Source organism: Cherax quadricarinatus, chromosome 27, assembly GCF_038502225.1.
Source record: "Cherax quadricarinatus isolate ZL_2023a chromosome 27, ASM3850222v1, whole genome shotgun sequence".
Lineage (NCBI taxonomy): Eukaryota > Metazoa > Arthropoda > Malacostraca > Decapoda > Parastacidae > Cherax > Cherax quadricarinatus.
This window is the reverse complement of record NC_091318.1, coordinates 38,554,926-38,581,637: the sequence shown is the minus strand read 5'-3', so window position 1 is coordinate 38,581,637 and position 26,712 is coordinate 38,554,926. Positions and strand designations below refer to the sequence as shown.

Below are 26,712 nucleotides of genomic sequence, written 5' to 3'. Positions count from 1 at the left end.
GAAGGTCACATCGTGTCTCCTTGATGCGAATCTTACTACAATATATCTGCCACACAGAATGCTGTAAACTCGGCTACGATAGTACTCTTAAGGAAGGGAGGTTGATATTTGAAGCATCGTGTATGTAAGATAATGTTAGCTGTTCACCAGTGAGTGGAGTGGATGAATAAGGATTTCACTTTGCAACAGTGGATGAAGTGTATTAACTGTGTCTTTATGACCATAAGAATTGCCTGTAGAACCACATGAATGCTAAGAGGACGAGAGATACTGGCAAGATGTGCGTCGTTCACTACAGTTCTATCAGGACAAAAGCAAAAGCAGGATCAAGGAAGCAACCACTGTTGATTAATCAAGGGAATGTAGATAATAGCTGAAAACATTGTTCATTTTGATCATGGTTTATATAATACAAATATTTCTAATGGACCTGATCCTGCGTTTCCTCCCTTTCCGACACATGGGCATCTAAACAGGCAAATTCTTTTATTCCCTCATCCTCCCTTTCTTTTATACAATGGGTTTACATGGCTACGTTATGAGTTCTTACCTTTATTTACAAGCTAAGAGATTTTGCATCTCTCCCTTCCCCCTCCTCTCTATCTCTTTCTCTCTCCTTCTCCCTCTCGCTCTCTTCCTCTGCCTTAACCTCTAACCTGTGCATTGTTCAGGACGTTTCACCCCCATGTGACTTCCTCTTTTGTCAGCTCCCGTGTGACCTCTCCTGAGTCTCACTTCAAGGCACCTGTTCCCTTCACAAAGCGGTGTGACCTCTCCTGAGTCTCACTTCAAGGCACCTGTTCCCTTCATAAAGCGGTGTGACCTCTCCAGAGTCTCACTTCAAGGCACCTGTTCCCTTCATAAAGCGGTGTGACCTCTCCTGAGTCTCACTTCAAGGCCTCTCCTGACTCACTTCAAGTGTTCCCTTCATAAAGCGGTGTGACCTCTCCTGAGTCTCACTTCAAGGCACCTGTTCCCTTCATAAAGCGGCGGTGTGACCTCTCCTGAGTCTCACTTCAAGGCACCTGTTCCCTTCATAAAGCGGTGTTCTCACTTCAAGGCACCTGTTCCCTTCATAAAGCGGTGTGACCTCTCCTGAGTCTCACTTCAAGGCACCTGTTCCCTTCATAAAGCGGTGTGACCTCTCCTGAGTCTCTCTTCAAGGCACATGTTCCCTTCATAAAGCGGTGTGACCTCTCCTGAGTCTCTCTTCAAGGCACATGTTCCCTTCATAAAGCGGTGTGACCTCTCCTGAGTCTCTCTTCAAGGCACATGTTCCCTTCATAAAGCGGTGTGACCTCTCCTGAGTCTCACTTCAAGGCACCTGTTCCCTTCATAAAGCGGTGTGACCTCTCCTGAGTCTCTCTTCAAGGCACATGTTCCCTTCATAAAGCGGTGTGACCTCTCCTGAGTCTCTCTTCAAGGCACATGTTCCCTTCATAAAGCGGTGTGACCTCTCCTGAGTCTCTCTTCAAGGCACATGTTCCCTTCATAAAGCGGTGTGACCTCTCCTGAGTCTCACTTCAAGGCACCTGTTCCCTTCATAAAGCGGTGTGACCTCTCCTGAGTCTCACTTCAAGGCACATGTTCCCTTCATAAAGCGGTGTGACCTCTCCTGAGTCTCACTTCAAGGCACATGTTCCCTTGCAGTGTTGGTTAATACTTGGTCATGTCCAGTCGTAAAAATCAACGTAAACGATATTGATGATAAGCTATCGCGGAATATGAAAACGTATCTCGAATTATAATAAATCATCTATAACAATGATAAACCATCTTGGAATATGGCAAAAACCATCTTGAGAATAATATACCATCTGGCAATTTAAAAATAATGTTCAGTGTAATTAACCATTTCAAAATGCGACATTCTACCTCGAAATTTGATAAAGTAAAAAAGGAAATAGTAAATTGTATTGAAGAATAAGACTTAAGAATGAACAAACTTAAAGACTATTTTTTAGGTCTGATCAGTAATCTTGGAGTCTGATTAATCATGGAGTATGATGAACTAACCTGAAGTATAATAAATCATCTACAAGTATGATCAACTTAACCTGATTTTAATAAACCGACAATAAGTGCGATACAATATTTCGATGAATGATAAATTAACTTGATGAAGAATAAATAATTTTAGAGTAATATTACGAATGCAGGTGTAGTCCGGTAGACTGTACATCTGCTCGTAGCACAATAACCAAGGTAGGAATGAGGAACTAGCAAAAGTCAGCAGTGAGTAAATACACATCTATTTCCTTCGCCAAAACGGAATGCAAGTATATGTACAATGTAGATACACTATGTACAGAATATCATGTTTGGAAGCAAGAGACACAATGAGAAATATAAGCGACCAGACTCAAGGTAAGTCTGCCAAATTTGATAAATGAATCCCAGATATCGCTACACAACTTTGGTTGGTTTCCTTGTAATTGGCTGGGTTGAATCAAGACTGCTAGCAGGACAGGGAGCCTCCCGCCTACTATACTTTTAGCAGCTGGGTCGCTGGTCAGAAGGGCATGCCTATATGTGTGTGTGTCACAAAAGCCGAATAAACTGCAACGTACTCTTAGCATGTCACAATTATTGATAAACCATGATGAATATGATAAACCATCTTCTACTATGATGGGATTTAACGTTAAAAGACTTCATTTGTTTTAATGTGGGGATACACAACAAAAATTGTAATAGTAATCATTAAGTAATGTATTATCAGTAGCCACTCTCGTAGATATACTGAACAACGATAACTGATAGGTCGTTGGAGGTCTGTCCTTGGAGTAATATTTACCTCGACACTCAGTGTCACTTAGTGTGAAGGCTGCCACTGCCGGTTCAGGTTGTGATCACATTTCTTTGGTTAATTCGTAGATTTGTTCTCCATGTTTCATGGGTTCAGGCTGTGAGCAGCTCTCACTTCCGTCTATAAAGAAGTTATTTAGTTCTCCAGTGACCACAGGACCACGTTTTTCTCAGGTCCCAGATAATACAGGAGTTATACAATTCTTTCTGGTACACCGGTCTAAGTCACTAACGAATCTTTCTGATCTACGCACCATTACTGGGCAATGTCTATCAGCTTCTTGGTAAATATTTTGAGACTTCTGACTGAAAGTGACCGAATTTTGCATTTCGAGGAGAATGCAGGATAACACCAGAAAAGCTCATTTTTTTCACTTTTTTTTTATTGTTTCCTTTTGCGCTGGAAAAATATATCGGTGAGGTCATGTGGTTATTTTGTTAGTGTCACAGACAGGAGAAGTTTACACGTAACCCAGTCATGAGTGAGAATACCTTAGTGTCATAATAACTAGTGTATGATGAGTAACACAGAGCAATGATTGAATGTATTCCACAGTATTTACCAAGTACCTCTGGACCATTATGATTTGTTTTCTCTAAGTATCTCACAAACGTTTTTAATAGCCGAGTGAAACAATTACATGAAATGGCGAATCCTCGTTCCTGTTTTCTGTCAATTATCTGGGTATCTTTGCTGTAGAAGTTTCGCCATCCAGTGGCTTTATCAATACAAATTCCAGGAAGAATTAAGGTTGCTAAGCAGGAGATACGGCGATTAACGGAGGAGAACAAGAGGATTCGAAGTAATCCTCCTATTGTGAGTCCCCAGGTTAAGAGGGGAGCTTGGTCAGTGGCCGGGCAACATGGAACCAAGCTGAGGATCAAGAAGACTGTTGGAGAGGCAGAAACAACGAGGACCCAAAAGACTGCTGTGGAAACTTCCAACGTATTTTCGGTGCTACCTGACGAATGTGGGCGTTCTACTGGGAATGTCACAACGAGCACCAAGGAATCATTGGCTGACGTGAGACCTCCCTGGAAACCGCAACGAAAACCATCGAGAACGTCTTGACGAATTCCACAAGTGAAGGTGTAGTGCTACCTAACGAATGTGAGTCGACTACTGGGAACATCACGGCGGACGTCGCCAAGAAAGGTAAAAACATTGTTGTTGTTGGGGATAGCCAGATTAGGTACATGGATAGGGCATTCTACTTGAAGGATAGGAGTAGGAGGCAGAGAGTGTGGTAGATAAGACACATAGGCAACATTTAGGCAACTTTATTCCGAAACGTTTCGCCTACACAATAGGTTTCTTCAGTCGAGTACAGAAAGTAGGCAGTAGCAGTAGAGATGTGAAGACTGTAGGCGAAACGTTTCGGAATAAAGTTGCCTAAATGTTGCCTATGTGTCTTATCTACCAAAATGTCGGTATTGTATACCATTTGAAAATCAGGCAGAGAGTGTGTTTTCCTGTGGCTGGGATGAAGGATACTGTTAGCCATCTGGATGACATCATGAGAGGTAATGGGAGCAATCCTATTATCTGTCTCAGTGCTGGAGGCAACGATGATCGCAGGCGTAGGAGTGAGGACCTCATTAGCAGGTATAGGTCAGCAATAGAGATAATTAGGAGGAAGGGTGGGAACCCTGTCACATGTGGTATTTTGCCAAGGAGAGGAGTTGGAAATGAATGGTTGTCCAGAGCAATTGGTGTCAATTGCTGGCTGGACAAATACTGTAAGGAAAATGCGGTAACATTCATTGACAACTGGGACCTCTTCTATGGCAGGAATGACATGTATGCCAGGGGTGGGGTTCACTTCTCTTGGTGTTGGATGAGGGCACTGGCAACTGCAGTGGAGGGAGCTGTTAGGACTTTAAACTAGGAATAGTTAGTGGTATGGGTTTTGGCGGGAAAATAGTGAAGTCTCAGTGTATTAATACGAGTACTAGGAGAACTAGTAATAGGCAAAATGAGGTGGATATTGGAAAGCCAGTTCCACTAATTGACAAGGATAGTTATAGGTTTAGTGGAATAACAGAAAGGAGCAGGAAGGTTAAAGAGAAAGGAGGGTCCTTAAATATATATTACACAAATAGTCGTAGTGCTAGGAATAAGATGGACGAGTTGAGACTAGTTGCTAGTGCAGGTAACATTGATGTATTTGTCATAACTGAGACGTAGTTTAATTAAAAAAGTCGGGACATGCCTGCGGAATGTCACATTCAGGGTTTTAAATTGTTACAAGTAGATAGAAGTATCGAGAAGGGGGTTGGGGTGGAATTTATAGGCGTATCAAAAGAGGTGAGGGTTATCTTATGAATCAGTATATTGACATTAAGAGGGACATTAAAAAGGGGATAAGAAAAGCTAAAAGGGACTATGAAATTAAAGTTGTTAGGAATTCTAAAACTAACCCAAAAAGATAAGATAGGTCCCCTTAAAAATAACTATGGGCATCTTACTGACAAAGAGAATGAAATGTGCTCATTTTTAAATAATTTTCTCTCGGTTTTTACACAGGAAGACACTAACAATATTCCAGTAATTAATTTTTATAGTGGACCAGAAGATAAATTATGTATCATCACAGTCACTAGTGAAATGGTTGTGAAGCAGATAGACCGACTGAAGCCAAATAAGTCACCGGGTTCTGATGAGGTTTTTTCAAGGGTTCTTAAGGAATGCAAAATGGAACTCTGTGAACCATTAACTAATATTTTTAATTTATCTCTTCAAACAGGTGTAGTGTCTGATATGTGGAAGATGGCTAACGTAATTCCTATTTTTAAAACAGGGGACAAGTCGTTACCGTCAAATTACCGCCCAGTAAGCCTGACCTCAATTGTAGGCAAATTACTAGAGTCAATTATGTCCTTTCTGAATCTAAACTAATCTAATTTCAATCCATTACTGCGGGTTCTCTCTTGGAGAGATATCCTCAAGACCACATTAATAATCCCTTTATTAATACCTATCTTCCACTTATACACTTCGATCATGTCTCCCCTCATTCTTCGTCTAGCAAGTAAATGTAATTTAAGAGTCTTCAATGTTTCTTCATAAGGAAGATTTCTAATGCTATGTATTAATTTAGTCATCCTACGCTGAATGTTTTCTAACGAATTTATGTCGATTCTGTAATATGCAGACCAGAATTGAGCTGCATAATCTAGGTGAGGCCTTACTAATGATGTATAAAGCTGCAGTATGACCTCTGGACTTCTGTTGCTTACACTTCTTGAAATAAATCCCAGTAATCTATTTACCATATTACGTACGCTTAGGCATTGCTGTCTTGGTTTAAGGTTGCTGCTTACCATAATCCCCAAGTCCTTTTCGCAATCTGTATGGCTAAGTTCTACATCATTTAACTTATAAGTGCTAGGGTTATGGACACTCCCGAGCTTTAGAACCTTGCATTTATCTAAACTGAACTACATCTGCCTCTTTTCTGACCAAGAACAGAGTTTGTCTAAATCCTTCTGAAGTTCCCTAACATCTACGTTTGAATCAATTATCCTACCTATCTTTGTGTCATCGGCGAATTTTCTCAAATCACAAGTAATTCCTTCATCAAGATCATTGATATATATTATAAACAACAACGGGCCCAAGACTGATCCCTGTGGAACGCCACTTGTTACTGAACCCCACTCGGACACTCTCTGCTTCCTGTCTGTGAGCCATGATTCGATCCACGAGAGCACCCTTTCCCCAATGCCATGAGCTGCCACTTTCTTTAACAGTCTTTGGTGCGGAACTCACTAAATAAACAATATCAAATTATTTATCGTGGTCAACAGCCTCAAAAACTTTACTGAAGAAAGTTAATAAATTAGTTAGACAAGACCGGCCTCTTGTGAATCCATGCTGAGTATCATTAATCAAGCTATGCTTATCGAGATGGCTTCTTATAATCTCAGCTATAATTGACACTAGTAATCTGCCTACAATTGAGGTCAGGCTTATTGGGCGGTAATTTGACGGTAACTACTTGTCCCCTGTTTTAAAAATAGGAATTACATTAGCCACCTTCCACATATCAGACACTACACCTGTTTGAAGAGATAAATTAAAAATATTAGTTAATGGTTCACAGAGTTCCATTTTGCATTCCTTTAGAACCCTTGAAAAAATCTCATCAGGACCCGGCGACTTATTTGGCTTCAGTCGGTCTATCTGCTTCACAACCATTTCACTAGTGACTGTGATGTTACATAATTTATCTTTTTCTGGCCCACTATAAAAATTAATTACTGGAATATTGTTAGTGTCTTCCTGTGTAAAAACAAAGAGAAAATAATTATTTAAAACCGAGCACATTTCATTCTCTTTGTCAGTAAGATGCCCATAGTTATTTTTAAGGAGACCTATCTAATCTCTACTTTTGTTCTATAGACCTGGAAAAAACTTTTTGGGTTAGTTTTAGAATCCCTAGCAACTTTAATTTCATAGTCTCTTTTAGTTTTTCTTACCCCCTTTTTAATGTCCCTCTTAATGTCAATATACTGATTCGTAAGATGACCCTCACCTCTTTTGATACGCCTATAAATTCCTTTCTTATGCCCTAGTAGATATTTCAGCCTATTATTCATCCATTTTGGGTCATTTCTATTTTATCTAATTTCTTTATACGGGATAAACTTTCTTTGAGCAGCATGTGTGGTGTTCAGAAAACTGTCATATTGATAGCTCTCTTCGTTACCCCAGTCAACAGATAAGTGTTCTCTAAGCCCATCGTAATCTGCTAAGCGAAAATCTGGAACTGTTACAGAGTTATCTCTACTATCATACTTCCATTCAATGCTAAATTTAATTGATTTGTGGTCGCTAGCACCGAGTTCCACTGAAATTTCTAAATTATTAACAAGGGATTCATTGTTTGCCAGAACTAAGTCAAGCAGGTTATTACCCCTTGTAGGTTCTGTCACAAACTGCTTCAAAAAGCAATCCTGAACTACTACTAAGAAGTAGTATGATTCTAAATTCCCAGTCAAGAAATTCCAATCAATTTGACTAAAGTTAAAGTCTCCTAGAATTACTACATTATTTTGCCTTGTGGCCCTAACAATTTCCTCCCATAATAGTCTCCCTTGGTCCCTATCTAAGTCTGGGGGACGGTATATCACTCCTAAAATCAGTTTTTCATGCCCCTCTGAAAATTCTATCCAAACAGACTATGTTTTACTTCAGACTTACTACCCGTTTTTATGCAACAGTTCAAGCGATCTCGGACATACAATGCCACCCCACCTCCATTCCCGATACTTCTATCTACTTGGAACAATTTAAAACCCTGAATGTGACATTCCGCAGGCATGTCCCGACTTTTTGAATTAAACCACGTCTCAGTTATGGCAAATGCATCAATGCTACCTGCACTAGCAACTAGTCTCAACTCGTCCATCTTATTCCTAGCACTACGACTATTTGTGTAATATATGTTTAAGGACCCTCCTTTCTCTTTAACCTTCTTGCTCCTTTCTGTTATTCCACTGAACCTATTTCTGTCCTTGTCAATTAGTGCCACTGGCTTTCTAATATCCACCTCATTTTGCCTATTTCTAGTTCTCCAAGTACTCATATTACTACACTGCGACTCCACTGTTTTCCCGCCAAAACCATACCACTAACTATTCCTAGTTTAAAGACCTAACAGCTCCCTCCACTGCATTGGCCAGTGCTCCCACCCCACACCTAGATAAGTGAACCCCATCCCTGGCATACATGTCATTCCTGCCATAGAGGAGGTCCCAGTTGTCAATAAATGTTACCGCATTTTCCTTACAGTATTTGTCCAGCCAGCAATTGACACCAATTGCTCTGGACAACCATTCATTTTCAACTCCACTCCTTGGCAAAATACCACAAATTACAGGGTTCCCACCCTTCCTCCCAATTATCTCTTGCTGACCTATACCTGCTAATCAGGTCCTCACTCCTACGTCTGCCAACATCGGTGCCTCCAACTCATCAAATGTGGCACTAAAACAATTGCAAAGAACCACAGACATCTGCCTGTCCCAGCTACAGGACCACTATGACAAGGTCCTGGATTAAACAAAATGCAGGTGTAGTATACATAGACTTTGTGAAAGCCTTCGTAAAGTACAAACACGGTGTAATTCCGCACAAAATAAGCGATAAATGAATAACAAGAAAAGTTCATAGATAACTCTATAACTTCCTAATAGAAAACAAAAAGTGATAGTAAACAGAGAAAAGTCTGTGGCAACTACAGTCAAAAGGTCTGTTCCACAAGGCACAGTACTTGCTCCCATCCTGTTCCTCATCCTCATGTCTGACAGATGTGAGCAACAGCTCTGTGTCTTCTTTTTGCGGTTGACACCCAAATCTTTAAACATGCCGCAGAAAACTATGAAGGTCAATGACGAGAAATTTCAATTACTCAGATATGGAAAATTTGAGGAACTTAAGACTGCATCAGGATACACAACAAATTCCACCCACACAAGAGAGCGAGAAACTAATGTGAAGGACCTGAGAGTGATAATGTCAGATAATCTCACCTTCAAATACCACAACAACGTATCTACCTCATCTGCTATAAAAATTATGGGATGGATAATGTGAACCTTCAAAACTAGGGACGCCAAGCCCATGATAATTCTCTTCAAATCGCTTGTTCTCTCTAGCCTGGAATACTGCTGTACACTAACTGCCTCCTCAAGGCAGGCGAAACTGTTGACCTGGAGAGTATACAGAGAGCTTTCACTGCACACATAAGGACGATAATGCACCTAAATTACTTGGAACGGATGAAGTTCCTCTAATTGTAATACATACAGCGCAGGCGAAAAAGATCCTAGACTTCACCTTACGAAACAGACAAAGCAAATGCGATAGTAATTATGGACAGGGCATATTATACAAGGAAAATGAACATGCTATTAGAAGACAAACTCTTACGTGTCTCTTAAGCCTCTTCTCCTCGTATATGTTGTACTCTTTTCAAAACTGAGAGACTGATCACATCGAATCTAGGTTGAGGGACTGATTACCTCAAACTGCTGATCTTCAACCATTTTCCCCTGTTATGGACTTCGCAAGCAACTTGTTGGTGAAATATTTCCACAATAAAAAAAAAATACCCCAGCTTTGCAAAAATATCACATTCTTGAACTTGTCGGTTCATTGAACAATATAACTCATGACTAGCGATTTGCCTATTTTCTAAATACAGAAAGTCAGCTAACTTATTGCAACTTTACGTGGATCGCTGCTTGTATTCAGTGGCTACAAAGCAGATTTTTTAATATTTCGATAATTACGACTCTTGTTACCTTGTATATAAAATAAACTTTTCACCACACTAGTAGGGGATAAAAACAAGAAATGAAAATAAAAATACTAAACCCAACAATAATGCATCATTAACTCATCTCTTTCAGAACCTTCCATTATCGAGAACGAGAATTTGATAAGCGCAGTGCATCCCTAATCATCTTCGCCTCTGTGTCTCTCCTGTCTTCGTGTCTAACTAAACACAGAGGCACAACTGAAAGATTGCCCAATGGTAGGAGGCAGTGGAGACCCAGGAGGTACAGAGATGTCTGAGAAGAATGACCAGGTGGCCAACTCTGCGTTGGTTCTTCTCCAGGATCATAACTTGCCAAGTAATATAACCTGCTATATATTTTACTATAAACGTATTTACACACAGATTGTCTAAACTTTTAACAGATGAGTAAAAATATTATTTCTATTAGTTAACAAGTAAATGCAGCTTTTTAGTTTCATTTGCTTGAAAATGGATTTTAATCAAACAATTACCTCCACTCAGTAGGCCAGTGCTTGCATGAACACACCAACGAACGCACACACAATCACGCATCTAATTACGCAGGCAAGCACACTTGTGCACATATACACAAAAAACACATACACACACCAGGGGCCAGGAGCTCTGAATCGACCCGTGCAACCTCAACTAGGTGAGTACAGTAGGGCTCCCTGAATCTTAGTGTTTTTAGGGCGCATTTAATAACTGGAAGAGGTCAGTGTTCGTGACAGAGTCAGTGAACATTACTAGATGTGAAAACATGGTTTCTAAAGTGAGAAAGGCGAGGGGAAGAGCAAAGCTTTATAGAAAATATGTAAGTGCCAATATTGAGAAGAAGAGTGAGGTTAAGGCACACCTATCAGGCAGGCACCACTGCTGCCATTGATCATAATTATACAAATAACAACAGGACAAATGGTGACTCAAAGTGAGAGAGAAGTGCAGAGATAGGTTAGTCTAGTGGCTACTAGACTAACCTATCTCTGCACTCTGCGGCGGATGAAACATTACAGCGATTAAGAATACAACAAAAACAAAGAAACAAAACATACCGAAAAACTAGAGTGAGAACTGCAGAGTAGCATCATTCTCGGTCACGTGCTGCCTTTGATATACCTCTGATAAGTTTGGAGAGTCTCACTATTTTCGGAGCCCGGTCAGGGGTCAGGCTTGTCTGGTGTTTGCCTAATCAATCAGGCTGTTGCTGCTAGAGGCAAGCGGCCCCACATATCGATAACAGCCTTGTTGATCTGGCACCTGGTGAAGATACTTGTCCTGTTTCTGATATTTTCTAGTAAGCTGCCCATAGATAGGCTTCCTGTCAAGAAAATATGGAAAGAAGTGTAAATATCTGGGCAGAAAAGTGAAAACTTTAGGGGAATGAGCAGAATGTTTATGACTGTAGTTAGATAAACAAGGTCAGTGCCATATAATTTAGAAGGATCAGATATGTGCCATAATGCCAGAAAGGATAACAAGCAGCCCACTGCTACCCTTTGATTGCCAGACAAAGTCTTCACTTATTCTGTGGAAAATATTCAGGTAAATAGTTTCAGGTATACTGCCATAGCTGAAAGTTAGGGTTCCACTCACCCCTAGAGAAGCCTGAGTGACAGAAACTTTAGCATTCAATATGAACGAGACATAGGGGTTAGGAGGTGTAACACCAGTATGCAGGTATAGAAGACGGTATAGATCCCCTAAACACACACACACACACACACAAGAGGGAGCAGAGATATTGTGTGAGCCATTAACAAAGATCTTCAACACATTTGAAACTGGGCAACTCCCTGAGGTATGGAAAAAGGCATATGTAGTCCCAATTTTTAAAAAGGGAGACAGACATGAGGCACTAAACTACAGACCTGTATCACTAACGTGTATAGTATGCAAGGTTATGGAGAAGATCATCAGGAGGAGAGTGGTGGGGAACCTGGAAAGAAACAAGTGTATAATTGACAATCAGCACGGTTTCAGGGAAGGAAAATCCTGTGTCACAAACCTACTAGAGTTTTATGACAAGGTGACAGAAGTAAGACAAGAGAGAGAGGGGTGGATCGACTGCGTATTTTTGGACTGCAAGAAGGCCTTCGACACAGTTCCTCACAAGAGGTTACTGCAAAAGCTAGAGGACCATGCACACATAACAGGAAAGGCACTGCAATGGATCAGAGAATATCTGACAGGGAGGCAACAACGAGTCATGGTACGCGACGAGGTGTCAGAGTGGGCGCCTGTGACAAGCGGGGTTCCACAGGGGTCAGTCCTAGGACCTGTGCTGTTCTTGGTATACGTGAACGACATAACGGAAGGGATAGACTCAGAAGTGTCCTTGTTTGCAGATGATGTGAAGTTAATGAGAAGAATCAAATCGGACGAGGATCAGGCAGGACTACAAAGAGACCTGGGCAGGCTACAAGCCTGGTCCAGCAACTGGCTCCTTGAATTTAACCCTGCCAAATGCAAAGTCATGAAGATTGGGGAAGGGCAAAGAAGACCGCACACACAATATAGTTTAGATGGCCAAAGACTGCAAACCTCACTCAAGGAAAAAGATCTGGGGGTGAGTATAACACCGAACATATCTCCTGAGGCCCACATCAATCAGATAACTGCTGCAGCATACGGGCGCCTGGCAAACCTACGGATAGCGTTCCGATACATCAGTAAGGATTCGTTTAAGACTCTGTATACCATCTACGTCAGGCCCATACTGGAGTATGCAGCACCAGTTTGGAATCCACACCTAGTCAAGCACGTCAAGAAATTAGAGAAAGTGCAAAGGTTTGCAACGAGACTAGTCCCAGAGCTACGGGGATTGTCCTATGAAGAAAGGTTGAGGGAAATCGGCCTGACGACACTGGAGGCCAGGAGGGTCAGGGGAGACATGATAACGACATATAAAATACTGCGCGGAATAGACGAGGTGGACAAAGACGGGATGTTCCAGAGATGGGACACAGATACAAGAGGTCACAATTGGAAGTTGAAGACTCAGATGAATCAAAGGGATGTTAGGAAGTATTTCTTCAGTCATAGAGTAGTCAGGCCATGGAATAGCCTAGAAGGTGATGTGGTAGAGGCAGGAACCATACATAGTTTTAAGGCGAGGTATGATAGAGCTCATGGGGCAGGGAGAGAGAGGACCTAGTAGCAATCAGCGAAGAGGCGGGGCCAGGAGCTGTGAATCGACCCCTGCAACCACAAATAGGTGAGTACAAATAGGTGAGTACACACACACACACACACACACACACACACACACACACACACACACACAAATACACACACACACAAATACACACACACACTAACGACAATCTTCAACATATCCCTTGAAACTGGGCAACTACCTGAGGTATGGAAGACGGCAAATGTAGTCCCCATTTTTAAGAAAGGAGACAGAAACGAGGCATTAAACTACAGGCGAGAGAGATGGGTGGGTTGATTGCATTTTCCTGGACTGCAGGAAGGCCTTCACACAGTTCCTCACAGATTAGTGCAGAAGCTGGAGGATCAGGCACGTATAACAGGAAGGGCACTGCAATGGATCAGAGAATACCTGACAGGGAGGCAACAACGAGTCATGGTACATGATGAGGTATCACGGTGCACGCCTATAACGAGCGGGTTCCCATGGGGGTCAGTCCTAGGACCAGTGCTATTTTTGGTATATGTGAATGACATGATAGACTCTGAAGTGTCCCTGTTTGCAGATCATGTGAAGTTAATGTGGAGAATTAAATCAGATGAGGTTCAGGAAGGACTACAGAGAGACCTGGACAGGCTGAACACGTGGTCCAGCAACTGGCTTCTCGAATTCAACCCTGCCAAATGCAAAGTCATGAAGATTGGGGAAGGGCAAAGAAGACTGCAGACAGAGTGTAGGCTAGGTGGACAAAGACTGCAAACCTCACTGAAGGAGAAAGGTCTTGGGGTGACCATAACACCAAGCACATTCTCTGGAGGCACACATCATGCAGATAACTGCTGCAGCATATGGGCTCCTGGCAAACCTGAGAATAACATTCTGATACCTTAGTAAGGAATCATTCAAGACACTGTACACTGTACGTCAGGCTCGTACTGGAGTATGCAGCACCAGTTTGGAACCCACACCTGGTCAAGCACGTCAAGAAATTAGAGAAAGTACAAAGTGAAATATCCCATAAAGAAAGGTTGAGAGAAAACTGTCTGACTACACTGGAGGACAGGAGGGTCAGGGGAGACATGATAACGACATACAAAATACTGCATGGCATAGATAAGATGGACAGAGACAGAATGTTCCAGAGGGAACAGAAACAAGGGGTCACAATTGAAAGCTGAAGACTCAGACGATTCACAGGGATGTTAGGAAGTATTTCTTTAGTCACAGAGTTATCAGTAATTAGAATAGTCTAGCAAGTGATGTAGTGGAGGCAGAAACCATACATAGCTTTAAGACGAGGGTACTGCATCAGCTAGTCATAGTATGCGACGAGGCGTCAGATTGGGCGCCTGTGACGAGCAGGGTTCCCCAGGTGTCAGTTCGAGGACCGATGCAGTTTCTGGTACATGTGAATGACATGACTGAAGGAATAGATTCAGAAGTGTCCCTGTTTGCAGATGATGTGAAGTTGATGAGAAGAATTCAATCGTACAAGGATGAGGCGGAACTACAAAGGGATGTGGAGAGGCTGCCAAGTCCAGAAACTGCTCCTAGAGTTCAACACCACCAAGTACAAAGTCATGAAGATTGGAAAAGTGCAAAGAAGAGCGCAGGCAGAGTACATTCTAAGGGGCCAGAGACTACAAACCTGACTCAAGGATAAGAATCTTGGGGTAAGTATAACACCCGGCACATTTCCTGAGGCGCACATCAACCAAATAACTACTGCAGCATATGGGCGCCTAACAAACCTAAGAATAGCATTCCGACATCCCAATAAGGAATCTTTCAGGACCCTGTTCACCTATATGTCAGGTCTATATTGTCCTACGAGGACAGGTTAAGAGAAATCGACCTGAAGACACTGGAGGACAGGAAAGATAGTGTTGATGTAATAACGACATATAAAATACTGAGAACACTTGACAAGGTGGACTGAGACAGGATGTTCCAAAGATGTGACCCAGCAACAGGGGGTCACAATTGGAAGTTGAAGACTCAGATGAATCAGAGGGATGTTAGGAAGTATTCCTTCAGTCACAGAGGTGTCAGGAAGTGGAATAGTCTGGGAAGTGATTAGTGGAGCAGGATCCATACATAGCTTTAAGAAGAGGTATGATAAACCTCATGGAGCAGGAAGAGTGACCTAGTACTGACCAGTGAAGAGGCGGACTAGAAGCTGTGGCTTGACCCCTGCAACTTCAACTAGGTGAATACAACTAAGTGAATACACTCGCACACATACACATTCACGTCCAGACATTCATACTAACACACTCACAAACACACTCCCTGAAGCCTAGTCACAGACCGGTCACGGGGGCATTTACCCCCGAAACCTTCTGGTACTCCAGGTAAACACTAACATGAAGGTATCCCCATACATCGTAAGACGGAAACAAAGTTCACGGGAATAATAACAGACGTGATTATCCTCAGATCCTTAGGAAAGACTGAGAAAAAGAAAAGGGAGGCGGAGTAGCTATTCCCATTAAGAATCAGTGGGAGTTTAGAGGAAATGGAAGGTATGGACAGAATGGAAAAAGTGACTACACAGTAAGACCTATTCAGACTGTGGGTTCCAAGGTGGTGATTGATGTGATATAAAACGTAGCCCTTCAGGCTACCACTAGATGTGGTAGCCAGAAGGGTCATATGAGCAGTCCAGAGTTACTAATTATGGGAAAGCCTGGAGCCACATTTAGGATTACAAACGTGTAAGGATATGTTGGATTATTATTATAATCAAAAAGAAGCGCTAAGCCACAAGGACTATACAGCGCAGGATATGTTGGAGGCGGTGCTGGAAAAACTCATGAATCAACATGTAAGGGAGACAAGCACACAGAGGATAAGATGAACCAACAAAACTGCACTTCGTATTCGCCTTGAGCAGTTCGACATTGGGGATATTACATACGATCAAAAGAGGAGTTTACAGTCATGATGCAAACAATTCCTGCTTGAGCTGCAATGGAGATGAGAACTGCATAGAAATATAGTAAATGAAATGATGGAACATGTGACCACAAAGAGCAGGAAAGCAGAGGAAAAGTTCGAGAGGCCAATGCCAAATGCGCTAGAAAGTAAAAAGTACTGAATATAGGTTCATGGAAAATAAAGAGCCGAGCAGAAGAACCAAACACGAATATGCATGGACAAGGAGGGAGGCCCAATATGATAATGACATAGCATCGACAGCCATGTCACCCAAAGCTGTTATTCAACTACATCAAGCTGAGAAAGGAAAGGGGGGGGGGAGCTCTTAAGAAATGACCAGGAAGTATAAGAAGAGTTGAGACAGATTTATGGAGGTATTCTCAGTGGAAATGGAAAGGTCTCTTGCAAACCGAGGTGGTAGGGAACACCAAGTGCTGTACACACTACACACAACCGAGGAGGAGATGAAGACACTGCTATACGAATTACATACATCGATGGAAGTGCGCCTAAACAATATCTCTCCATGGGTCCTGAGAGAGGAAGCAGATGCACTGTGTGTGTTACTAACAGCAATCAACACATTGAAGCAGGACAACTACAAGAGGTGTGGAAGACAGCGAATGTATTCCCAGTTTTTAATCTACAGACCAGTGTCACTGACAAGTATGTTATGTCAAGTCATAGAGAAGATAATCATGAGACGAGTGGTGGAGCACCTAGAAGGGACGGAGCTTCTACATGAAATCCAGCACGGTACCAGTGATGGGAAATTATGTGTCACAGACCTAATGGAGTTCTACAACAAAGTAACGGGAGTAAGACAGAAAAGAGTGGGGAGGCCCACGGCATTTTTTTGAACAGAAAAAAGTTCTTACGGCACAGTTCTGCACTAGGAATTGGTAAAAAAAAAGCTAGAGGTTCAGTCTGGAATAGCAAGAAAAGCATTGCAATGTCAGAGAGGGTCCATGTGTCGAGTGCTGTTTCGCATAGGTCAGTCCTATGGCCGATGCTCTTTCTGGAATATAAATGACAGGACGGAAGGTATAGATTCTGAGGTGTCCCTGTTGGCAGACGATGTGAAGTTAATGCGGAGAATTCAAGCGGAGTGGATTAATTAAGAGTGCAAACGGATCTGGACATGATGCAATCCTGGCTTGGCAAATGGCTACTGGAGTTTAACCCCACCAAGTGCAAAATAATGATGCTTGAGGTAGAACAAAGACAGCAGATGAAGTAAATGCTCCGGGGTCAAAGACTACACACCTCGCTCAAGAAAAAATATCTTGGGGTGAGCTTCACACCGAGCACAACCTCCTGAGGCCTGGCAAACCTAAGAATAGCGTTTCGACATCTAATCATGGAGTCATTCACAACAGTGAACACCGTGTGCGTTAGGCCCATACTGGAGTATGTGGGTATAATATGGAATTAGAGAAAAGGCAAAGGTTTGCAGCAAGACTAGTCCCAGAGCTAAGCGGTATCTCCTACGAGAAGATGTTAAGGGAAATGAACCGAACATCACTAGAGGACAGAGGGATAGGTATAATATGATAACGACTATAAAATGTTGAGAGAAACTGACATGATGAACAGCGACAGTTTCAGAGATGGAACTACGAAACAAAGGGACAACTGAAAGATGAAAACTCAGACGAGTCACAAGGATGTTAGGAAGTATTTCTTCAGAACTAAAGTTATCACGAAGTGAATCAATCTGGAGTGATTTAGTGGAAATATGATCCATACATAGTTTTAAGAAGAGCTACGACAAGTCTTAGAGTACAGTGCGAGTGGATCTAGTAGCGACCAGCAAAGAAGCTAGGCCAGGGACTAGAGATTAACCCCTGATACCACAAATAGACGAGTACACACACACAATGCAGTGAACTGCAGACCAGTGTCAGCGACTTGTATAGTATCCAAAGTCATGGAGAAGAGTGGTGGACCACCTAGAACGGAATGAACTTATCAAAGACAACCAGCACGGTTTCAGGGACGGGAAATCCTGTGTCACAAACCTACTGGAGTTCTATGACAGGGTGACAGCAATAAGACATTAGAGAGTGGGGGTGGGTGGACTGCGTTTTCTTGGACTGTAAGAAGAGTTTTAACACAGTTCCACACAAGAGATTAGTGCATTAGCTGGAGGACCAGGCAGGTATAACAGGGAAGGCACTGTTATAGATCAAGGAATATCTCTTTGGAAGACAACAGCGAGTCATGGAACGTGACGAGGGGTCAGAGTGGGTGCCTGTGACGAGCGGGGTTTCACAGGGGTCAGTCCTAGAATCGGTGCTGTTTCTGGTATACGTGAACGACATGGAGGAAGGAATAGACTCAGAAGTGTCACTGTTTGCAGATGATGTAAAGTTGATGAGAAGAATTCAATCGGACGATCTAGACTGGCTGCAGGCCTGGTTCAGAAACTGGCTCCTGGTCTTCAGGAAAGGCAAAGAAGACCGTAAACGGAGTACAGTCTAGGGGGCCAGAGACTACAAACCTCAGTCAAGGAAAAGGATCTTGGGGTGAGTATAACCATGGGCATATCTGAGGCGCACATCAACCAAATAACTGCTGCAGCATATGGGCGCCTAGCAAAAATAAGAATAGCTTTCCAACATCAATAATCGTTCAGGATCCTGTATATCGTGCATGTCAGCTCTATATTGGAATATGCAGCACCCGTTTTGAACCCACACCTAGCCAAGCACGCAAGGAAATTGGAGAAAGTGCTAAGGTTTTGCAACAAGACTATTCCTGGAGCAAAGGGGCAAGTCCTACGAGGAGAGGTTAAGGGAAATCGACATGACGACACTGGAGGACAAGAGAGATTGGGAGGATATGATAACGACATAAAATACGGAGAGGAATTGACAAGGGGGACAGACAGTATGTTCCTGTGATAGGACACAGCAACAAGGGGTAAGAATTGGAAGCTGAATACTCAGATGAATCAGAGGGATGATAAAGCTCATGGAGCAGGAAGTGTGACTTGGTAGCTACCAGTGAAGAGGCGGGGCTAGGAGCTGTGAATCGAACCCTGCAACTACAACTAGGCAAGTACACACACACACACACACACACACACACACACACACACACACACACACACACACACACACACACACAACGAAAAGCTCCTCGGGGTCAATGATCACATGGCTGTGAACTTATGTATTTTAAGCTTAGAATACATATTAGAGTTACAAGTGGAAAGGGAAGCAGGTAGGGCTGGACGAACGAAGCCAAACTATAAGAGACGGGACTACACAGGCATGAAGACTTTCCTGCACGAGGTTCAGTGGGACAGAGCACTGGCAAGGAAGTCAGTAAACGAGATGATGGAATATGTGACAATGATGTGCAAGGAAGCTGAGGAAAGGTTTGTATCCAAGCGTAAGAGAAATATCGAGAATGCCAGTCTGAGTCTTTGGTTCACTCAAAGGTGTAAAAGGGCCCTGACGAAGTGTGCTAGAGAATGGAAGAAGTATAGAAGGCAAAGGACCCAGGAAAATATGGAGAGCACAGGTAAGAAGGGAGGCCCAACGACAATCCGAAAATGAAATACCGAGGACCAGGTAATCAGGCTGAGGAAGGAAGGTGTTATTATTATTATAATCAAGGGGGAAGCGCTAAACCCGGAGGATTATACAGCGCCTGGGGGGGGATGTGGAAGGCATTCAGGCTTAATTCGGGGAACTGGAGCACAGATCCAATTCCCTAAATCAAGAGCCCCTCACCAACATCAAGGAACCTTCCTTGAGGGGGGGGAAGGAGGGTAGATCACAAAAAGCGACCGAGAAGTATGTGAAGAGCTCAACATGAGAGTCAAAGAGGGGTTTTCAGAGGAGACAGAAGGGACTCCAGAAAGACGGAGAGCTAGGGTACACCATCAAATGTTGGACACAATACATACAACCGAGAAAGAAGTGAAGAGGCTGCGAAGGAAACCAGATACCTCATAGACTATGGGCCGGATAACATCTTTTCGTGGGTACTCAGAGAGGAAGCTGAGGTGCTATGTATGTTACTAACAATCGTTAACAGATCTATTGAAACAGGGCGACTACCTGAGGTATGGAAGGCAGGACAGTCCCAATTTTTAACAACAGAGATGGACACGAGGCACTAAACTACAGACCAGTGTCACTGACATGTATAGTATGCAAAGTCATGGAGAAGATAATTAGGAGAAGAGTGATGGAACACTTACAAAGGATTGAACTTATCGACGACAGCCAGCATGGCTTCTGGGAGGGAGAATCCTGTGTCACAAACCTACTGGAGTTCTATGACAGGGTGACAGCATTAAAACAAGAATGAGGAGTGGGTAGACTGCGTTTCCGGGGTTGTTAGAAGGCTTTTGACAGTTCTACACAAGAGACTAATACATAAACTGGAGGACCATGCAGGTATAACAAGAGGTACCGGAATGGATCAGGGAATACCTGTCGGGAAGACATGGTACATGACGAGGTGTCAGAGTGGGCGTCTGTGACGAGCTGGGTTTTACAGGAATCAGTACTAGGTTAGGTGCTATGTTTGATTTACATGAACGACTGTAGACAGTAAGCCTACATGGCTAGTTTCCATAGCTTCCACCAGAGGGCAAGCCTCTGGGTGGGCATGGCCAGGTCTGCCTCCCCCTCACTCGGCGCCAACTCAATGTAGAGCCAACAACAAGGTCTACTCTTTCACTCTCCTGGGCTGGCCCTCCGGCCCTGGGCATTTTACACTGGTTGTGTACCACAAACCGCCAAATAAATTAAGAAGCCTCCGAAGAGTACCATTCATCCACCACTACCAGATCCACCCCCGTAATCATCCCATGATAAATGGTGTAAGCGGTGGTCATTGATGTCAGTGGAACGCCTTCCACCCGAACAAAAAACTAATTGAAAAAATAAAGAAACGACTCTAGGAAAAATAAGAATAATGACTTGAGAATTTAGTTAAAATTTAAGTGTAATAAAAATGGCCTCTGGTGCTGTAGTTGGGCAGGAGTAGGTAAGGCCCTGGACAGTTCTTTGATGTTAAAGATGTAGGTTATCCTGGGCGGATGGTAACAGTCCGACGTTTTGGAGTCTCCTTTACCACTTGGTTGGAGCACCACAAGTAGAATAAATAAGGGCCGGTAGTAGTCGAGTCATGTTAATAAGTCAAATTAACAAGTGATTACTCCTTTATCTGGCGTCTATCCTGGATGACCACGCCAGGAACAAAGCTGGTATTACAACCCAGGATTCCAAATGGCCTGTTACCCCGGGTGTAATGGGAGCAAATAAACACAGTAGAAAAAGTTTAGACTTGTATTATCCTTCACCAATTTAGAACAGCAATATGTACACTATGTACAGTGATAAGTATAGTGCACTCCACGGTAAGCAAAGCAGAAAGAGAAGCCACAAGATAGCAGACCGTGCTTCAACCAGCTCTAGAATGGGAATGACAAGGGCAGACAGGAGAGCGGTACCCACATAACCTCTGCGATTGCCAAAACCATCTTATTGGCTAGAACCTGGTCACTAGTTGAACGACGGGGCCCCATCATCAACTCTTAGCAACCTGGTTCGCTGGTTGGGGGAGATAGCCTGTAAATGAGGGTGTGTACATGCGCCGAATAAAGGTTACGTACTCTTTGCATGCCACAGCTGGTAATAAGAAAAAATAAACTGGTTACCAATGGTTATGATAATATAACATTTAAGAATGAAAAAGAGTGGTAAATGCCAAAATCATTACTGGTAACCAGCAAACAAAAGAAAGCAACGAACAGTAATACTCCTGGTAGATCACCTTACCTGATCAGGAGAAGAGTGGAGGTGAAGTGACTCTCCAAACTTCAACCCACACCAGGTAAGGTTAATACTACCAGGAGTAGAAATTTAAACAAATCAGACACCAGGAACTAGAGTTTCGCCACTGCCCGCTAGAGGGGGGTGGGGTGCGCGACGTAACTCGCTAATGGTTCCTGGTTGGCTGAACAACCCTAACCCCACTTACACCCACTTTTCCCTCACAACAGTGTGTTTGCCCGGAGAGAGGAAGGAAGGAAGGAAGAAGCATTAAGATGTTGCCTATATTTCATCACCCCATACAAGAAGCATCCATCTCTATTCGCATTATCCTGAAACCGTGTCAGCAAGTTTCATTATCCAGACACAGGATCAGCAGGATTCAGACCGAAATTTGCTGAATTTTCCTCAGGAAATCTTTGTGGCATCACCCTGTGTCTTCACAGTGCCGCACGCTGTTTCACAGTCACGTTTCAGCATCGCCTGTATGTTTCTTCTTTTTTTTCAGCTCTGCACTGCTATATCAGCAAGTCAGATATGAGTTTGTGTAGTTCTCTGCTTCCAGTGTGGGTGTTTCTCCCTAAGTTTGAGCGTGGGAGAGGAGGAAGCAGCCGGAGTTCCTCGCCTCACTCACCCATGCTCACATCACGCCACCATATACCACTATGCTCTCACTCCCTCTCTACAGTTTTTTCTGTGAATTCGGAGTGATTGTTTGCCAGAGCAGTGTATCCAAGTGTCTGAGGTCACTCGAAGCTATGTGGTTCACGAAGCCAGGTGTGGATACGGCCACGTGGAGTGAGCCACCTGGATTAACAAGCCAGATGTCCCAACATGCTGCTCACATCACTTTCCTGGCGTCACGATGCTGCCTGACATCACCCACAACGGAAATATAAACGCATATACAGTACAATGTGATCCTTTATTGACAACGTTTCTCGCACATAGTGGACTTTATCAACGTTTCTTGCACATAGTGGACTTTATCAACGTTTCTCGCACATAGTGGGCTTTATCAACGTTTCTCGCACATAGTGGACTTTATCAAGTCACAAACAGATTTACCTGGGTGGAAGGTAAGCGAGCATTTATACGATGAAGTCTTCTTTTTTATTTAAAACAATTACAATACAAAGTGGAAATTATATTAAAGTTACACAAAATGAGTTAAATCACAAATCCCCAATTTACCTACACAAAATAACTACACCAGACAAAAGTGGTCTGAACCCTGTCACTCCACACACCATACTACACCCAGTTATACCAGCATGATATACCTGTAAAGGTTTAAACTTTTGTCACAATTTCACCCCCCCCCTATCCGCAAAAAAAATATAACCATCACCAACAAGACTGCATCTTAACTTGACATAAAAGTTAATTACACTATCATGAGTGATACAGTAACACCATAGACACAAAAATTATTTATAACAATGTTAACAATGGCATAGATGTCTTTACTTAACACAATGACACTTCAACCGGTGAAAGAAAACACACTTTAAATAATTTTTTTTTTATATTTTATTGAAAAACGCAATACATAGTTATACATGTAGACAATGTAAGCAATGAAACGTATCCATTATATATAACAAAAGAAAACTCCACATTCCCCACCGTAGCACTAAACTTATACATAAGAACTAAACTAAAGACAGCCCACAGCTTCATATACAGGTGGGTTTAGTACATCCAAAATTGCAGCCATAAACACAATATGCAATATAACCAAAGAATGTCACAGGTATTTACATTTTACATAAAACTGTATGTACGAAGACATTCTCAATTATCCAAAAATTCTTTACACACTTATTATTTTTGTATATTAAACTTCATATCAAATACATAATACGTAACACCTCAATAATTACGAAACAAATAAAGGTTAGAAAATAACAATCTCCACACCTCACCACAGAAAAACTAAACACAGTATAATATAACAAATGATTCGTCCCACCTCACGTCCATACACTACATTCATCACCACAAGCGAACTTACACAATCACGTATATTTAGTAATATTTTTCAAATATAATTTCCAGTGTTGAGTAACAAACTTCTTCTACCATATAATGAAATATACATAGTCATTTCTATTAAACATTAACTGAAACGAGACTATATTCTTATTCTACAGACCGCAGCATTTCTTGCCTCACCATCCTAACCCTACTTAACACATTGTACATCAACACGTCCTTATATACCCATCACTCGTCAATAATATTCCTTGAACTTCACCGAATACCAATATACAACCCATACTGAGTACATGAAATTCTCTCTTACATACTGCTATATACACTTGATGTATGTTAAAAATCACACACATTGTATTATCTCATTATGAGCAGTACATTTGGTACACAGACATATTTATCACGCCCGCATGTCCTTTGCTTTAATACAACCACCAATCCTGATAATACATTACAACATATTCCAAATTTAACTTATCTATAACATACATCAGTATACCATTCTGAGTATGACCGTATACTTTTCACATTCACACAAATATTGCTCATTCCCATGTCCATAAAAATCTTAACAACTTTTCCCTTACAAACCACCACAAACTTACTTAAAACACACTCCACAACTACGCTGCCATTTCACACCATATCATGGAACTCCTCATACATTCCCACTTCTGAGACGAGCCCGGTGCAACCCCTGAAAATCCAAACCCCTCCCCCCCCCCCCCCCCCTTTTTTTTTTTTTTTTTTTTTTTTTTTTTTTTTTTTTTTTTTTTTTTTTTTTCCTCACTCCGCCAACAAACCTCCGACATTCATACTTCGATATCCTTCAGGAAAAACCCTTTCCCATCTACTTCCATATATCCCCCTATTACGACTAAGTGTTTTGTACATTGTTGCAGCCAATACCTTCTTTCGCAATATCCAATCCCCATTACCCCTCATGGCCCATGATACGAAAACAAAATCAGTTATGATGTACACCAAAGCACGCTGCACAGACTCTTCCACACCTCCCACATCTAAACTCAATGCCCTTAATACCGATATGGGGACGTGTGACTACTGCCCTATGCTGGCCATTGGAGGAGACTTATATTTTCACAACATGGCGCAGTCTGTGAGAAGGCGTTTGCACACGGTGTGCATTGAATTGTTGCGTGGTGCGATAACGCCTCAGTCTGCACAAGTTCTTTTACCGCAAATTATCCGTGACACCTATGGTGTTGCGGATCAAGAACTGTATGGTGTGGCACTAAATGGTGCCTATCGTATTTTCGTCAAGCTGAGATCAGCTGGAGTGTATGAACGGCTGGTTGACAAGTACCAGGACAGGAGCGTGGATGTTAATGCAGCGATATGTGTTCGCCTAATCGACGTGTCTAAACATTACACATGGGTGAAAGTCCGAAATGTGCCATTTGAGGCGGACGAGACTGATCTGCGGTATGTATTTGAACAGTATGGACCTGTACACCTGGCTATGGCTGGTAAATGGACGGATTGGGCGTATGCCGGCTTGCCGGATGGTACGTTCACGATCAAGATGGAGTTGAGGCATGCCATCCCGTCTTACGTCATACTGGACGCATTTAGGACACAGGTAATGGTGTACTACGCTGGGCAGCAGAAGACGTGTAGGTTATGTGGTGCATATGACCATATGGCGGCCCAGTGTGGGAGATGACAGCGGAGAAAGGACCTAGGTAGTGAGATGGTGAAAGAGCCAGAGCCAGAGGTGGGTCATGCTGATGAGTCACCTGTACATAAAAGTGGCACTTCCTGGAGTGAGGAAGTGGAGCGTGAGCTGCCACTGGTGGGTACCAGCCCATCACTGTCACAGTTAGTGGGAAGTGAGGCATCTGCCTTGGAGAACGGGAAGACTGTGCAGATTGGTGACGTGCGGGTAGAGGGAGGCCTACTGGTGAACGTGCAGGAAAAATCCTTTGAGAAGCAGGTTTCTGAGGATCACTTGAGTATGGTGAGGAGTACTGTTCAGATTGAAGATGAGCAACTTGGAAGATTGGCGAACATGGCAGATGACTCGCCAGGAGTGGTGGAAGTGATTGAGGTGACTGCTGAGATTCACAGGGAGGCATCCAATGAGTTAGAAATGGATGCAGAGTGTGTCAACCGTAAGAGGGCGGCGACATATTCCGACTCGGATGATGTTTTGACCCCGGCACAGAGACCGGGGAAAAAGCCGTGGGTTGATGTGGTGCGTGGGAGCACTAAAGGTACGCCTGGTCAGGTGTTGGATCAGGGGAAGCCACCAGTGGGCAGTGGAGAGAAAAGTGGACGAAGCAGACACACTGAAAGCGTGTCAGTGAAAGGTGAAAAGGGGCAGAGGGTGAAATCACATAAGTAGGTTTCCGGTGCATGACAGTGAATATTAATGGATTGTGTGCGAGTGAGAAGCGTCTGTGGGTAAAGGGATTTTTAAGACGTTATGCTATAGACATTGTTTTTGTGCAGGAACATAATTTCAAGCTGGGAAAGGAATTGGAGGTGGATGGGTACAGAGTGTTTGTGATGTATTCGGAGCGAATGAAGGGAGGGGTGGGAATCCTGATCCGAGAGACGAGCCCGTTTGTTGTTCTTAGGAGTGAAGGGGGGGGGGTCGTGTGTTAAGAATAGATGGGTGGTGGAGAGGTGAGCGGATGGCAGTCGTTTGTGTGTATGTGCCGGCTGAGAATGATGTAAG

At 42.8% G+C, this 26,712-nt stretch overlaps 1 protein-coding gene across 1 annotated transcript in view; it reads left to right on the top strand.

The window, feature by feature from the left end:
* The first annotated feature begins 2,804 nt into the window (after positions 1–2,804).
* The window catches only part of LOC128691013 (sialin-like), a 361,202-nt gene continuing 337,294 nt past the window's right edge, over positions 2,805–26,712 (top strand). The window contains exons 1-2 of the mRNA XM_070089262.1: positions 2,805–2,845; positions 10,228–10,452. Coding sequence (XP_069945363.1) covers positions 10,350–10,452 — 103 coding nt within the window. The 5' untranslated portion in view covers positions 2,805–2,845; positions 10,228–10,349. The remainder of the gene's footprint in view (positions 2,846–10,227; positions 10,453–26,712) is intronic.